Here is a 16375-nt window from a genome sequence, read left to right as displayed (position 1 = left end):
TTATTTAATAGCACAGATGGTCAAAGATCCCTAGAGTGGGCTTACAAATGTAACTCAAATATGAGCATGTATTATAAAACCGGTTTCCCATGAAAAAGATTGCAAAACCTCTCAAGAAATGGCTTTGCTCAGCATTGATGTATATTCAATCATTTCAGTGAAAACTAGAAGAGGATCTAGTCTAAGGCCAAATGCTTCTGGAAAATGGGTTCTGGAAAAGGACTTTTTTTTTTTTTTTTCCTTTCTTTCTTTCTTTCTTTCTTTCTTTCTTTCTTTCTTTCTTTCTTTCTTTCTTTCTTTCTTTCTTTCTTTCTTTCTTTCTTTCTTTCTTTCTTTCTTTTTTCTTAAGAAAGAAAGTTTTTACAATATAGTGTTATGCCTCTACAGTGGAAAGTTTCAGAATTATGCAACATAATTAAAAAAAAGAACTGATTAGATGCAGTGACAGGAGGCGGAGGTCGAAAAAACCATCTTAATGTCGAGATTCTTGAAGATGGAGAGTTATTTTGGATACCTTCATTTTTAGGCAGCTACTAGAGGAGAGCCACACTTTTAGAAAATGTTTTAGCTTCTGAATACTGGGCTCCATTGAAGTATTTCTTTTTGCTCAAAACTTGACAACTAGTTACTCTGGTCTTGAAGTTGTGTGATTATTGTGGCACATTCTTCTGAGTGTAAAAACCTGGTAATAAATACCTTAGCCATGTGCTTTGAGGCTTCATACATCATTGTCTATAAAATGCTTCAAACAGGCTTTAATGGAAGACCTCAGAAATGTGTAAAAGACTACTATTATAATTTTTTACAAGACTGAGATTTAAAGAGTGAAGGAAAAAAGAAATGTTGTGGCAATATGACAAGTGCTCTTTTTTTGCTGTTCATGTATGGGCAGCAGGAAAATAACCCAAAGTAAAGCTGCAAGACCCAGGTAAATTAACGAATTAATAATTGAAATATATTTTAAGTAACATCCACTGTCTTTGTAATGAAATTCTAAAAGTGAGGTATTTCTAAAAATTGGTTGGTCTGGAGGTTTTTCCTTTGATTCCAATATCTTTAAAATACATTACCGAAACAGAAGGGATTGTAACCTTTTGGCAAACCTTTTTACAACATCAAACAAGAGCCCTCTTCTGACTTTGAAGATATCCTGCAATCAATTAGGAAGGCCCTAAATGATGTTGGAATGAGTCAGGAGTTTTGCAGAATAACTGGCAGGCTTCCACTTAGAGTCGTTGGGAATATGAAAAAACACGGAGGATTAGCCATCCCCATTAAAGACAACAGTGTTAGGAGCTGTTTTGAAAACACTAGAGTTTCTTCTTGCCTAATGCTTCCAAAACTGCTGTTCTCAGCTAAACTGAACTGATTTGTTCTGGGTCTTTATTTTTAGCATGGGGAACTCAAAATAAACTTGGAAGAAGTTCTTTGAAGTGAGATGAACAAGTCAAAATGTGAAAATTACATCTCAGCACAACAGATTCACACTTTTTTCCTTGTGAGGTTAGTTAAAGGAGTGTAATCTAAAGTACTATGGAAGATGAAGGAGAATATTTTAAAGCTGTTTTCCCTTGCTCCCCGTTGATGTGAAAGACTGTGAGAGGTGGAAGGCAGCAGTGGTGTGGGCCTTTCATAATCTGAATTCCCACTGAGGAAATAACCTTGGTCTCAACCAGTGCTTGACAAATTCCTCCACTGATCTGAAAACCAAAGATAATTCTTTGTACCTAGCAGGCTATCTCTACGCTTCCAGAAAGGACAAATTAACTTTAGCTCATCTGTGAAAAGCTAATCATCAGTGCTCTATTTTCTGAAGCCAAAGAGCTACAAAGGTCTTCGAATCGTGCATTCTGAAAGGACGCTGACATGCAAACCTTCACGCCTGCAAAGAAAAATACATAGGAGTTGGAAATAAAGTGAAAGCTTCCTCCCTGCCTCTGTCCTCTCTTCCTTCCTCCCTCCCTTACTGCTTAAAAAACAAACAAAAAAAAAAAAAAAAAAAAAAACAAAAAAAACAAAAAAAAAAAAAAAAAAAAAAAAAAAACCAAAAAAACCAAAAAAACCAACAAAAAAAACCCGAACAAACCAAACCAAACCAAACCAAAACCAAGAAAAAAGGTTTGGTGTGGTCTTTTTTTTTTTTTTTTTTTCAGGTGGCATTTTGCTTTATTCCCAAGGAAGTAAGTAAGAACCAGATTAGCCCTTGTGTTGTCCTTTAGTTATATTTGGGGGTATTTTTTATCCCCCTTCCTGTAGTGTTATTCCTAGTAATAACACCAGGGCTTTAAAAAGACTAAAGGCCCCCAGGGTTGCCACTGGTAAATTTTTATGCAGAAGCCGCAGCACATTTTCCCCACTGTAGTAGATCCTCTTATCTGGTTCATTATCAGTAGAATCCCCTGTACACTAAAATCCAGAGGCAGCAAAATAGTCTGGCGTGTGCTTAGAGATAAGCTCATGTTTACATGGTCTTCTAGAAGACCTATAGACAAAAACTGTTATGGAGAAACAGTGATACCATATGGACATTCTCTCGATTGTCACATTTCTTCCAGATCTACATATGCTTTTCAGGCTGCAAGCTGGAGAAGAATGTAGTACATGCATTTCAACAGCCCTTTTGCTTCCCGGTAAAACCAATGGGGAAATCTGTTTAGCCTTTAACTCCCAGCTCTGAGTCCTAGCGAAGGCGAGAGGTCAAAAATTAATGGTGCAGTCTAAGCTGAAGCAAAAATCCTAAGTGTTCGTTTTTTTAAAAAAGGAAAGCAAACAAGGACAGTAAGTGGGATGGCTGACTGTTATTGGGTAGCATTTTAAATTCAAGTCTGTACAGCAAATGCTCTTCAGCTACATGAAGCAGATAAAAAATGTCTGCAGATTTCAGCAGTATCCTGTCAAGTAGGTTTGCAAAATAAAGACAGATGGCAAAGGATTATATTTAATTCTTTTTCCTAATTCATCTTTTCCTGACCATTCCACTGCACTCAGTCTAACTGGAGGGATTTACCAGCTTAACTTTCACTCTGTAGCTTACAGTGACAAACCGCGTAGTAGATTCTAACTTCCCATCATTAGGAATGTTTAATTGGGCACAACTGCTTTTCGTCAGCTGCCCTTAAATGCTGCTCCTGAACACAGGATGTTTACAGCATTACAACAGTAGAACTCCAGCTTTATTTTTAAAGTAAACATCCTAAAAAGCCCAGGAATATTGTAGTGTTTCTGGTGAATGTAGCTGTCCTGCTCAGTCAAAGAAGAATTTCATGCTGGAATCTCTTACACAGATGTGCACAATCTCCCAGCACAATACTAACTGCAGTGTCCTTAAGATCCCTTGCTGTTTCTTTCCTGTGCTATATCCTATCCATGCAGATAAAGAAAGGAAGCCATGTAGCACAGCCCTGATAACGCTGGAAGCGTGCAGTCCGTGATTCAGTGTGAGAGGGTCCCTGCTGTCACTGCTCCTCGCTGCCTGCCCGATTAAGCTTTCTTCTTCTCCACTCCATTACTTAACGCTATTTTTAAAAATTCCCACCGTTTATTGATGTCTTGGTTTCCAGACACCTGGCTTCAGACACGCTGACCCTGATGACCCTAGGTGCTGACAATCAATAGTCGCTCCTTACGGATTCACTGGGGAACTGATGGTATTCAGCACCTTCCTCAGCATAGTTTACAGTGTCTTCAGAGAAATGAGGAACAGTGCATGCAGTAAGAGGTCGATCTATGCTGCCCTCTCCACTCCTCCTAATTGCTCTTTTAGGTAGTCCTTTTGGTTTTCTCTGCATTTATCATTCTTCCCTTTGAGTTTCTAAATTTCTCCAGTGGGGGGGAAAAAAAAAAAAAAAAAAAAAAAATCCAAGAAATGGCAGTTACTTCTCTTCCTGCACCTTTCCTTTTCGTTTATCTGCTCTCCATTTCTTTGCTACGATTTGTTTTCTTTTCACCAGAAAAAAACCTGAGAGGCACATGTCAGTGACAACAGCACCATCTTCTGTTCTGCAGAGATCATGAATGCTTCACTCTTGTGTCTGCGAGCGCTTCAGACACGGGTCTGATTGAAAAATCTGTAGCTGCTGCTGGATCTGAACAAACCGTTCACGAGTTTCAATGTCTGCACAACTGTGAATGTATGTGGGGCAGTATGTGCGTATGAAAGGCAACAAGGGGTTCTCATAGCGCTCCTCTCCGTGAGACACCTTTACATTTGTCTTTTTATTCCTCGCCTCATAAAAGTTCCATTGCAAACGTTAGGCTCCTTCCCTGCAGCTTGACACATTGACGGTTTCTGGGTTTGTTAATTTGCTTATTTATCTCAATTAGTGTTATCCTTACTCTCTACCAGTAGTACTGTACTAATTGTCACCAGGGAAAATATGCCACACCAATAGATGACAAGATACACGCAGAGAGGGGATCAGCTTATCAGTCCACGTAGAGGGCCTTAAATCACAGAAGGTCATAGAACACGTGCTGCTTAAAATTTGTGTCACTGTGACAACAAAGGGTTGCTTGGGGTATAACAGAGGAAAATGAGGTGGGAGTTAGTACAAGGTAAACATTAAGTCTTCCTTGAAAGCCTAATGTATGGACAACTCAGACTGGCAGCATGGGTAGGTCAGCGTGAAGTCAGTGCCTTGATAGTAGATAAGAGGACGAGGAAGGATAGACTAATGGGTCTGGAAATGGAAAGGGAAAAGAAGCAGCATGTGTTTGATGTAGCACAGAAGAGGGAAGCAGCGGAGGGACATAAAGGGAGAGGTGGCAAGGTCAAAACAGCAGGTTAAGAAACAGATCTTCACAACAGCAAGATCTAATTAGGGCAAGATTGCTTTTATTAAGCCAGGAAAGGGGATGTGGATGTGATACACCAACAGCTCAGACAGTAATTTTCAAGTAAGTGAGTAGATAGGAATGTTCTTGTTTTGAGGAAATTCTGCAGATAAATTTAGCAATTATAAAGTGTTTATTCATCTTTCATAAAGAAGTTTGGGGGTAGAAATGTGGAGCTAGTAACTCAACAGGTAGCTTGTAAGCAGTCATAGCTGATATACTGTAATAGTAATAGACAGGATAGTCAAATTGGGATATACGAATCAGACTGGGATGCCACAGAGGACAAACTCCAGGCTCACTGTATGTGGGCAGTAAGTTCAGATATGAAAGGGAGGATGGAGAGATGGTGATGGCTGAAGGGACTAGCTGGAGGGACAAGCTAAATCTCATTTTAGAAATATGAAGATTAATAACAGGTTTGCATTGTGATGTGGAAGAGCTGGAAGAATCGTTTGTGGGGGTGGGGAGGCAAATGAAACAAGTGCTGGAGGATCAGGAGATAACAGCACAACCACCCTGTGGAAATTGTTGTGGCCAGCTTTCCTGGCTGCATATCAATGATCTCCTCTTTCACTTCTGCCTCTATCTCTCTTAGCAAGATGTTTCAAGGACTTTAGGGCAAACTGACAAAAATTGGGTAATTTTCTTCTTTTCCTTTCTCACCTCCTGTAAATTTCTTTTTCCTTATCCCCTGGCACAGAGAGGAAGTGCTGTCTCAGAGTGAGAGTCGTATAAAAACTATGTGTGCTGCTGGTTTTTTGCACAACAGCACTGAGGAAATCTAGAGGAGAACATGAAAATACTAACTGGTAATAACTGGTAGGGTATATTGCATGGAACACAGCTGGGCTTTTAATTTCATTGTTGTGTGTGAGAGGGAATAAAAGGCTGTGTTATGTACCAGGTCCCCCTGGAGACCTTACACTGTGCAAACACACTCCCACAGACTCATGTGGGAAAAAAGGAAAAAAAGTCATGGTGCAGGGTTAGCTGAGCCTTCCTCCTTATGAACTGTGCAGAATTACCTGTAAATGTGCAGGTGGTAGTATGGGACCTCCATGAGAAAAAACGTATGTTGTGTGAGCTAAACCCATCATTTCTCGGGTGTTTCTCCCGAGATTCAGGTGGTTTTAAAGTCCTTTGCCTTCTGAAAAGCCCTGAGCCAGACACAAGAAAGAGACGGAGTCTTCAGGTTCCGATTTCTCAAGGTTGAGCGCTTTGTTTATTGTTTCTTATCTTACAATTCTTTCTGTGCCCAGCTAAGATCTGTGCAGCTGCTCGGGCACCAGGCGACTGCCCCCGAGCTGCGAGGTCGTTGTCTCTCATACTAATTGTTACGTGTTCTTTATTTACAGTTACTTGCCAATACCTACTACCTATACTAAACAGGTCATCTCTACTCTGACCCAATCTCCTTATATTACTTTGTGCAACCATCACTGCAGAAAATGGAGTGAATGAAGAAGAAAGAAGCAGCATGGGACAATGCCCAAAGTCCTCCATCTTGCTCCCATCCCCTTCTATACTAAAGAACCCAAAACAATGATTTTTCACCCTGTGATAAGCTAAACTACTATCTTTCACACTCTTGTGGCCTGTAATTCATCTCTCAGTTGGAGAGCCTTTCCCATGGACAGGGATCGAAGCCAGTGTCTTCTTGGGCTCTGTGCCAGGGTCTCAGATCCCCCTGTCCAGGTCTCAGACTTCTCTGCCCAGGTCTCTGACCTTCCAGGGAGACCGAAGGGATGCCCTGGACTCTGACAAGCATTAAAACGAAAGTTTTTAAAGACATAGACTTGGCCTGGGTTCTAATAATCTGTGGTGCCTCAGCACCTTGGCAGTGGCTTTTATGGTAACAGCATAACATCCTTCCAAAACCATAAGTAGGGATTTCCAAGACTTATAATTTTCTGTTATTTATACTGTAGTTTTGTCCATAATCCTTTTCTAAGCTAAAAAACCACTAGAATGATCCAGAAATTTTTTTAGATAGTACAGAATTCCTTGTTTGTGTGATCACAGAGGAAAGCATTTACACAAGAACAGGTATACGTTTGTCCAAAAGAATATGCAGGTAACTAAAGGCACTCATTTTTTAGCTACGAGTCCAATGAAGGAACCTCAGTCCTCTTGTGTTACTAAATTGTTGTAGAATTATGGGTCCTGATAAAAAACCAATAAACTACTATTGTAAAACATTTAAATTGCAAAATGAGCCTGAATTTGGTCAACTTGTTATCATGTGCTGGAAACCCGCACCATCAGCAAAGGTACTGCTACAAAGATGAGAGAAAAATCAACAATAATGTGTTTCTCATCTTTGTCCTGCCTCTCATTGTCTCAGTAATAGTATTAAATGACACAGAGAGCCTGGTTAAGGGAGCAGAGTGTGAAGTAAGCTCTACATCCAGAGTTACAAGGAGCTGAGAAGTATTTTGTCATCTGTAGATAGAAGTGGCCCTTGAAGGGGACATGTTCAGACTGGCCATTTATTTTGGGTCTGTCTGCAATTGCGGTGGACTGCTTTTGATGCTTTGGGCAATTTCTCTCAGTCTTACATTTTAAAGATATACTAATCTGATTGAGGGAGAATATCTTGTATGACAGAAACAAAGAAAGCATCTACAACATGCCCTCAAAACAAAAAAAACAAAAAACCCAAAACAAAAAAAAAAAATTAAAGCTATTTCAGCCTAGGTCATATGCTGAGTTTGGAGGGGACCTGGAGAGGTTAGGGAATACAGGATACCTTATAAATAGGAGTGCAGAGTACATGAGAGATTGGCAGGTATGGGATGTTCTGAGTGCTGGTGCAGCAAACCTAGGCTGAAAGGGCTTTGGGACCCTAGAGGCGCCTGCAGCTGGCAGGCTGGGGGCCTGTGAGCAGGGCTGGCTTGGGAAGAAGGCAGGAAGTAGTTGGGATAAGCTTGGAAAGTGGGAAAAACAGAACAAGACATGGTCTTGGGTGATGCAGGGGTATGTGTTGGAATTGTAGAGTTGGAAAGCACAAATTTAGGGTGCCAGCATGAAGACACTTAACTATGATATGAAGTGAATGGTGTGGTTCTTGACACCTGAAAATTACAAAACACCGCTGAAAATTACAAAATGCTCGCTCATCTTCTCTCTTAACTCCATATCCACCTTTTGGAGTTGCTTGTTTTGTTCTGCTGTCATCATGTTCCACTCAGAAGCTCCCCAAGCCCGACCTCCCTTTTTGTGTGATAAGACAATCTACAGTGGAACTGTTCAAATTTAAATACTGTCGTTTAAATAGGTGCAATAAGATTTTAGATTTGGCACCCCACTGTGATAAAACTAAAGGCAGAGCAGAATTCAGACAATAATGAAGAAACAGCACAACACATTAGTATATTTGATTCTGTTTTGATTACTAGTTGTTGTGCAGACCATTAACTCTTCATTTTGTTACAGATGCCAGAAAGGGAAGAGTAAAACTGTAGTAAGAAGGGAGTCCCTGCTTGGCATTGTTTCAAGCCTGATAAAAGAAACTCCCACAACTCATCACACTGCATGCTATAAGTGGATATGAAAAAATTACTAAAGGGCAAATAGAAAACCAAAATATATTATTGCATGTAAGAGATTTCAACTGTAAGCACCCTATTTGCTAAAATACGTTGTAATAATTCCTCCTATGGAACATGTTTCTGTGTGTGTGATACAAAGTTCTAAGTTTTACTTTACATTTGAGTAAAATGTATAATTTGAACAGTTTTCTCGAGCTTTTACTAGATTCTGTAATTTATGCATAGCAGAACACATGCAGACTGGTAAGGCACATGGAAACTGCATTAGCTAGAGGGTTTAAAAGAATTAATTTCCACCTTTTCCAGACTATATTGCATAATATAATCACAGTACAGGCTCAATTCTAATAGGAAAATTCAGTGACTTTGCAATCAGTTGGCTCTCAAAGATTAAAAAAATTCTGAAACATTTGGAGAAAATGGATAGCCAGGAAAAGGAAAGACTACTCATGTGATTTGGAGAGGAGTGACTAAGTGGAACCTCACTTGGAAAACTTGCAGTAAGCCTTTCTTGTTCATTAAACTCTAAGCAAATACAACTTGGCCAAAGTAATGCCCACAAATGCCCACGTTGTGCTGTGCTGGGAATTTGTTATCCACTGCTTTCACAGGAACAGAAGGTTCCATGTTTGCCTTTTCCTATGACCACATCTTCCAAGAGAGTGGTTCACCATCACTTTTGACATGCAGATCCCCAAGGTGGTGTTTTGTTTTGTTTTTTCCCCATGGGAATTGTAATCTCACTTGGTGAATTTACACTTAGCTGGAAATCACCTTGATTTTCTGAGTTAGGCTTTGTCTGCGCCGGTACATTTTACTGCACAGGTGTTGTTGTCTGGCCTCAGTGCTGGTGGCCCGGGCTTTTCTAAGAAGCAAACAGCAGGGAGCCAGCATCCAGGAATGCTTCTGACCTGAGGCAGACACAAGGCAAACCCCTGGTACGCTGTGATGACAACAGCGACCTGTTTCAGCAACTTCTTTTGGCATAAATGATTAGAACAAATATGGCAGGTGGGAAAACTGGCATTTTGTGCGTTACTGCTGCCCGTTCTTGCGTCGTAATGCACACGAAGAGCAGAGAGAGCTTTTATGGCACACAGGGACGGAACTTCACTCCCTCAAGCGAGAGGCTCGCACCTAGGATTATCTCCCTCCCGTGCCGGCCCAGGTTGCGCTTAGCAGCCACCACGGCCGGAAACACTCACGCAGGCGGGTTACGACCCAAAGACGAAGAACACTTTAAACGCGCACGGACGGAGCCACGCCAGTCAATCACGCCGCGTTTTCGCCTCCCGCCGCCCCTCGTGGGCCCCGCCCGCCCCCGCCTGCGCAGCCGCCGCTCCTCCCCCGCCTCCCCCCGCGATGGAGGTGGTGCTGGCGGACGCGCTGCTGTCCCGCTGCGGGGACCGCGCCGCGCTGCTGCGGGCGCTCGGCGCGCCGCTCTCCGCCGAGCGGGCGGAGGCGCTGCGCCTGCTGCTGCAGCGCCTGGCGGCGGGCGGGCCGGCGGCGGCGGGCGAGGCGGAGGCGCTGCGGCGGGCGGCCTGGGAGGTGGCGCTGGAGCGGTGCCGGCCGCTGCTGCGGGCCGGGGAGGGCGCGGCGGGCGGCGCGGAGCGGCTGCGGGCGGCGCGGGCGGCGCGGGGCGCGCTGCGGCACTGCGTGCAGCTCTGCGGGGCGCCGCTGGCGGCGCGCCTCGCCCGCGACGCGCTGGCCGAGCTGGCGGCGGGCGGCGGGGCGGGCGCGGAGGAGGCGGCGGTGGAGGCGCTGGCGGCGGCGGCGCCGCGGCTGGAGGAGCCGGAGCTGCTGTCGCGGTGCGCGGCGGCGGCGCTGGCGCTGGTGCGGGAGGAGGGCGAGGGCGAGGCGGCGGCGGCGCTGGTGGCCGGGCGGCTGCTGCCGGCGCTGGGCGCGAACGGCGCCGCGCTGCCGCGCGTCTGGGAGGGGCTGCTGGGCGCGGGCGCGGCGCCGCGGGCCGGGCGGGCGCTGCTGGCGCTGAGCGCCTTGGCGGACGCGCTGCTGCCGCGGGGCCCGGCGGCGCCGGGGCTGGACGCGCGGCTGTGCCCGCGGTTCTGGCGGCTGGTGCAGGAGGGGCTGACGGAGCGGGACGGGCTGTGCCGCAAGCGGGCCCGCTACCTGCTGAAGCGAGCGCTGGACCTGAGCGGCGGCCAGCGCGCCGAGCTGCGCTGCCCCCCGGACGGCGGACACGGTACGGGCGCGCCGGGCGGGAGGGAGGGACGGGCGGCGCGGGCCGGCGTGCGGGGCCGCCGGAAACGCGCGTCCTTGCGTTCTCTCCTTAGAATCCAGTCTCTTCTGGTGGTCCGCTGAGAAGAACGAGCAGCTCCTACGGTTTTGGGAAACTTACATCTTGATAATGGAAACTTTGGAAGGAAACCAGGTAGGGGCGCTGTGCAATCTGTCCCCATCCTAGACAGACGTCCCGCCTCACTTGTGGCGCATGTGAATGCTTTTGTAAGGCATAGTATTCCCAGTTTTGGTGCTTGAGGATACCTAAGTCAGCATTGATTGGAATACTTTTATTTCAACACTTAAATACTTAAAACCACAGCCTGTATCATTCATTATTGGGAATAAACTCAGAACTCTTCTCCGTCGTTGGAATACATGCGGGTAATGCAATGACAGGAACCTGGAGTGCAGGTAATTGCAAGACCAGCTTAGTGAAAAATCCAGTGATTGCACTTAATAACCTCTCTTTGATAAGTGGGAACTGTGTCTGTATGGTAAAGTTCCCGTGGCCTTGGATCAAAATGGTTTTGTGAGCCCAGCATACCCAGCAGAAAGATTGCTGTTGACATGAGGCTTCCATAATTGTGTGGTATTGTGGTGTTAACTATTCCTAGCGTGTGCCTACCTCCCTGTAGTTATTCTATGTTATTTGTACATCATTGTCCTGTAAGTGAGATACTATTAATTTCAACGCTTCATTTTAGATACTTGTGCTGTTTCAATTTTGAGGAATTGAATGGTTATTAGCTAATATTTTTCTTAAAATATGGTAGCATTGAAGTATCAGGTTTTTTTTCAACCGAGTGTTGTGTACCACAGGCTTTGGAGGTTTATTTAAATGTACTCCATTGTCAATTGCTGTCTTAATGTTATTGATAGTAAATTCTAGTCTAAGTAACTGACAGCTCCTGGGTTTGAGATATAAACTATTTATACCTGATTTGCATTTCAGATCCATGTCATAAAGCCAGTATTACCAAAACTAAACAATTTATATGAGCTTGCCATATCAGGGGAAAAAGGTAAGGTGGAACTTTTTTTACTTAATCTTTAAAATATTAGTCAGTTAAGTTTCACTTCTTTGTTTTCTTCTTCTGTTTTAGTTGCAGCTTTTTGTAATGTTTTGTTTCTCAAAGTAGGTGTTTTCTGGGTGGCTATTCCAGTTTTTGTAGGTTTGCTCTATGCATAAGTTGTTTGGCAGACGTGCATAGGCGGTGGCCATTCTGCTCTGAGAAGAAATCGTAGCATATATTTCTTGCTTACTATATTGTCTTGGAATACTACTTTTCTGTCAGCAAATCCAAATAAATGGACATTTCTCACTGTATTTTGCTTGACTTAACATAATTTGAAAATAAAACCAGAGATTTTTGGGGTTGTAGTTGACAATTCACCTGCACAACTTTGTAAAAAAGGGAAAAAAAAACCCAACTCAATTTGTTAGAGGTGAGGAGAGGATAAATAAAATTAGTGCTGCAACAGTGTGTCTAGGGCACAGAAGCACATGTAATTAGCTTGTGCAAGATGCTGGAGATTTGTAAAGTAGAAAGGTTGTTAATGTGAAACTTTTGCAGATAAATAACGTTTGGTATAAATAGAGTTGCAGGAAGAAGGACGTGGCACTTTTTAGGCATTTTAACTTGTAACTAATGAAGTAGAGACTAACTTTAGAAAACTGATAATTTTAAAATTAGATTTAGCAGGGAGTTTTTATAAAACTAATAGCTATAGTCACTTTTTTTGAATTGTCCCGTGAACAGACCAAAACATTGGCCAGAATATCAGTATGTTATGTGTTAGTGTGTGTCACTGTCATTTCTCTGTCAGTTTAGAAGAATTTCTTTTTTGTAAACAGGCTGTTGGCTGTTTCACCCATCATGGCACGTGTGCATTTATAGACGAATGTTTGAAAGTGAGAATAAAACATTGACAAAGGAAGGAATTCTTCATTTTCTGGAGCTTTATGAAACAAAACATCTTCCAAATTCGCTGGGTTTCTCAGAGGTAAGGGTGTTGCTGTTACTTGCCACAACAAACAAATGTTCTAATTTGTAACAGATCTTAACACTAATTGCTTCAGTAGTTGGAATTGGACAAATTGTGTCTCTGTAGTGTAATCAGTGTGTTACTGTATCCATAAAAGCCCCACACTTCAAAATATTCTCTAAGTGGGACTGGCCAACCAGCCTCCGCTTTAGTAAGGAATGATGTGCATTGTGCTATTTAAACTTCACAGGAGCATTTCCCTTCCCCTCAGAGGTTAACATTCCTGATTTATACAAATTAAGTCAGCCTCTTGATGAGTAACTTGAAATAAAGTCAACCTTAGTACGCACCCTAAGTTTTTTAGCTTTGTTCGCTCTTCGTCATCCTTCTATCTCATGTTTAAATCTATTTTCTCTATCTGTTTCCTGACAGGATTTCTTATTTGCCTGCATTTTTCTCAGTACTCTGGGAAATGTATCTAGTGGAAAAATCTCTTTTCTTCTTTACTCTTCTGGTCCCCCTTCTCTTTAGTTTCTTCCTCTTTTTGCTTCTGTTTACTACTACAAGAGTATTCTCCAATTTCTGGCTCTGTCCTTTAAAGTCTGGTGAAATAAGTCTACTGAGCTTCTATGTAACATTGCCTTGGAAATGTACATTTCACCATTGTTCTTGTTTCTTTTTTCAGTTTGTTATTGGACCGCTAATGGATGCTCTCTCAGAAAGTTCCCTCTACAGCAGGTAAACCACTGGTTTAATTAATCAAATATTTATATGATTTCTGGACAGTGCAAATGTGTTCTAGTAATACTGCTTTAAGTATGTGGGTAAAATCTTAGCTAAAGGAAAACACATTCATAAAAATGGTGCTGCTGGACTTACTGATAGGGATGGAGATTTTCAGGAGAGGTGGGTGGTTATGAACAAATGAAGTATGGATCCAGTGACAAGACTTGGTTGTTGCAATTTTCAATGCCCCTTGATTGAATGGATGGTCGCAAACTTGGTCTGGTGGGGGAAGTCCATGAAACAAAGAGTTCAGTGGATTAATATGTTCATTTTGGGGAGGGGGGGTGGCTAAAACTGCCTGTCAGTGGTGATAGTTTGGGTTAGGTGATTATGGATAAAGCATAGTCACAATAGGTTGTTTCTTCTAAATATGGCAGGACAAATGTGACCTCTGCAGGCTCTTGCAGCAGTTACACATTTCTCATCTCTGTCTGCAGTATCTTCCCATGGACATATGTGGATGGGAATTCAGAGGGTGAAGCAAATGCCAAGTGTTTCAGTATGTCAGAGCTGTGTTGAATCAATACTTCATAGCCTTAATCTTAATCTTCTCTTTTAGCTTCTGCATTCTGAAACACGTTGGCATACATAGAGTAGGGTGCATCTTTGAGCATTTACAAAGTTGTTACCGTTAATATCAAGCTGAGAGAAAGCTACAGGATCTCTTGACTGATGCTAATCGTTAATAGCCGGGATCCTAAGACTTCTCATGAGGCTCAGGTTGCCTCTGTTGGTCTCATGGAGTGTCGCTGGATGACACTTGGTTTTTGTTCAGGGGCAAGTCTAAACATTCCGAATCTGTTGATTTTAGATTAAATCTGTAACATCTAATCCTAAAGCTGTTAACATGCCAGTTGTGTATCTAATGTTTTAAAACCCAACAGGATACCAGGTCAGTCAATAGGAGCCTGTCCTCCTTTGGGAATGAGGTTACAGAAGTTTTTGGCTACTTACCTCACTCTTCTTCCAGAAGAAGAAAAAGGTATGTTCAGTTTCACCTTTATCTTTTTTTTAAACAAGGAAACAAAATAAAAACTATGGAGCCATTTTTTGGTATGTCATGTGTTTACTTGAGAGAAAAAAGGAGTAGTTGTCCTGACAGTGGAGTTTCCTGAGAAAATGTCTTCAGGAACTTCAAGGTATCCTGCAGTACTCAGCTACAGAATTGTTCTACGGGCAAAATGCAGCAGATTTGCTTTTTATTAATGGAAAAATAAAAAGCCCAAACAAACTCCTAAAATCTGAGGTGAACAGCATGTGGAGATTCTTTTTTCTTTATCTCCAGACTTTCTTAGTCATGACTCGTGTAGTGACACATCCAGAAGAGCCCAGTCCAAGGGCTGGAACAGGATGAGGGTTCTTTTATTGTGAGGTTGGGTGGAGGAGGATTTCTGAGACTTTTCCAAATTTTGATGCTAGTGTGGACTAAAATGAAGGTGACCAGAAGTCTGACCTGGTCTAATTGGATCAAATAGGGGTTGAATCAGCTCTCACCAGCACCCTGTATGTACAGGTATATTCTGGTAGGAAACACCTTACATACTTGTAATGACATAGGTGCCCTATTTCTCTGCCCTGTCCCAAGGGATATATTTTATCACTAAACAGGGGGTGTGTGATTAGGAATCCTGGGATGGATAGCCTGCTTCCACAAACTGTAGATGTGGTGGCTCGTTGAGAATTGCTCTGCCCATTCCAGCATCCATTTAACTGCTTGAATCACTATGGTCAGCCATATCACAAACTCAATAGCAACTTTAAAAAGACATTGTTTAGTACTGAAAACAATCGAGTTAAGATTCCATTCCTGAACATGGTGTTTAGCGCAGATGACCAAAGTCAAAATTAGGTTTATTTCTGTTTGTCTCTGAATCTTATCACCTTACTGACATACTTCTTTGGAATGCAATTTTTTTGCTTTGAAATAATTATGAAATTATTCTGTTGTCTTTCATTTAATTGTCAGAAACTATAATAGAACTCTTCTGCTGGAGTTCATGTTATTTAAAAGCATTGGAGAACACAAAATCACTCAAGATTGTTTTGTTTACTTTCATTTTAAGGTAGCTTCCTGTTAAAATTTATTCAGAAGATGACAAGTAGGCATTGGTGTGCTGTTCCTATTTTGTTTCTTTCTATGGCCTTGGCATCTATCCCTGCATGTAAAGTACTTGGTGCTGAAGGACTTCATGCTTTAAGGTAAAATACATACTGCATTGTGTTCTTACAGCCTTCTTCCAGAGAAGTGTGCTGACAGTCTGAGAGCCAGAATTTGATGCATTTGTTACTTCTGAAGGGATGGTGAATATCAGAATGGGAATATCAGGTTTTGTCTTCTTTATGTTTGATTTGCAGAGGAAAGCAATTCAAGAACCAATGTATTTATATCTGTGTATAAAGTAAAAAAAAAAAAAAACAGAAAACCACTTTAGTTTTTGCATTTTAGATCTTCATAGTTTCTGCTTTTTTAGAAAAATTTTTCCCTGGTCTTCCATACTTCCTGGTTGATACATATCAGATTTTTTCCTTTTCTTCTACTTACACTGCAACCTGGTTTAATAGCAGTTGAAGCTATATCAGGGGACAGCCCACAATGCTGGAAACAGAAAGATTTCTAAATAAAAGTCTAGATAGAAGTTCTTGGCCTCACTATGGATCTTAATCACACTGATATTTCCTAAGTATCTGCTTTCACTTCCTAGAACCACTAAAAATCAGTTGTCGTTCCAGTTTAATCAAAATTGAGCAGTTAAATAAAATCTTACTGATGGTTGAAGGAATATTGGATAGAAGCCCTTTACAAAAAGAAAAAAATATGTTAGACAAGCTTTTGCTGATAAAAGATCACTGAAAGTTTCTTTTAGTTCTATGCTTGAGTGAGATTTTGTTGGCAAATATTTGTATACTTGTTACAGATAGAAATGCTAATATTAAATTAACAATCTGAACTGATGTGATCATGGGGATTGTTCCTT

At 42.2% G+C, this 16375-nt stretch overlaps 1 protein-coding gene across 1 annotated transcript in view; it reads left to right on the top strand.

Moving 5' to 3' along the window:
• The first annotated feature begins 9749 nt into the window (after nucleotides 1-9749).
• The window catches only part of TARBP1 (TAR (HIV-1) RNA binding protein 1), a 31929-nt gene continuing 25303 nt past the window's right edge, over nucleotides 9750-16375 (top strand). The window contains exons 1-7 of the mRNA XM_058419768.1: nucleotides 9750-10587; nucleotides 10679-10776; nucleotides 11581-11650; nucleotides 12484-12632; nucleotides 13300-13352; nucleotides 14285-14382; nucleotides 15464-15599. Of these exons, the coding sequence (XP_058275751.1) occupies nucleotides 9750-10587; nucleotides 10679-10776; nucleotides 11581-11650; nucleotides 12484-12632; nucleotides 13300-13352; nucleotides 14285-14382; nucleotides 15464-15599 (1442 nt within the window). The remainder of the gene's footprint in view (nucleotides 10588-10678; nucleotides 10777-11580; nucleotides 11651-12483; nucleotides 12633-13299; nucleotides 13353-14284; nucleotides 14383-15463; nucleotides 15600-16375) is intronic.

This window comes from Hirundo rustica, chromosome 3 (assembly GCF_015227805.2).
Source record: "Hirundo rustica isolate bHirRus1 chromosome 3, bHirRus1.pri.v3, whole genome shotgun sequence".
Classification (NCBI taxonomy): Eukaryota; Metazoa; Chordata; class Aves; order Passeriformes; family Hirundinidae; genus Hirundo; species Hirundo rustica.
Note: the sequence above shows the minus strand (reverse complement) of the source record. Positions and strands in the feature narration are given on the sequence as shown.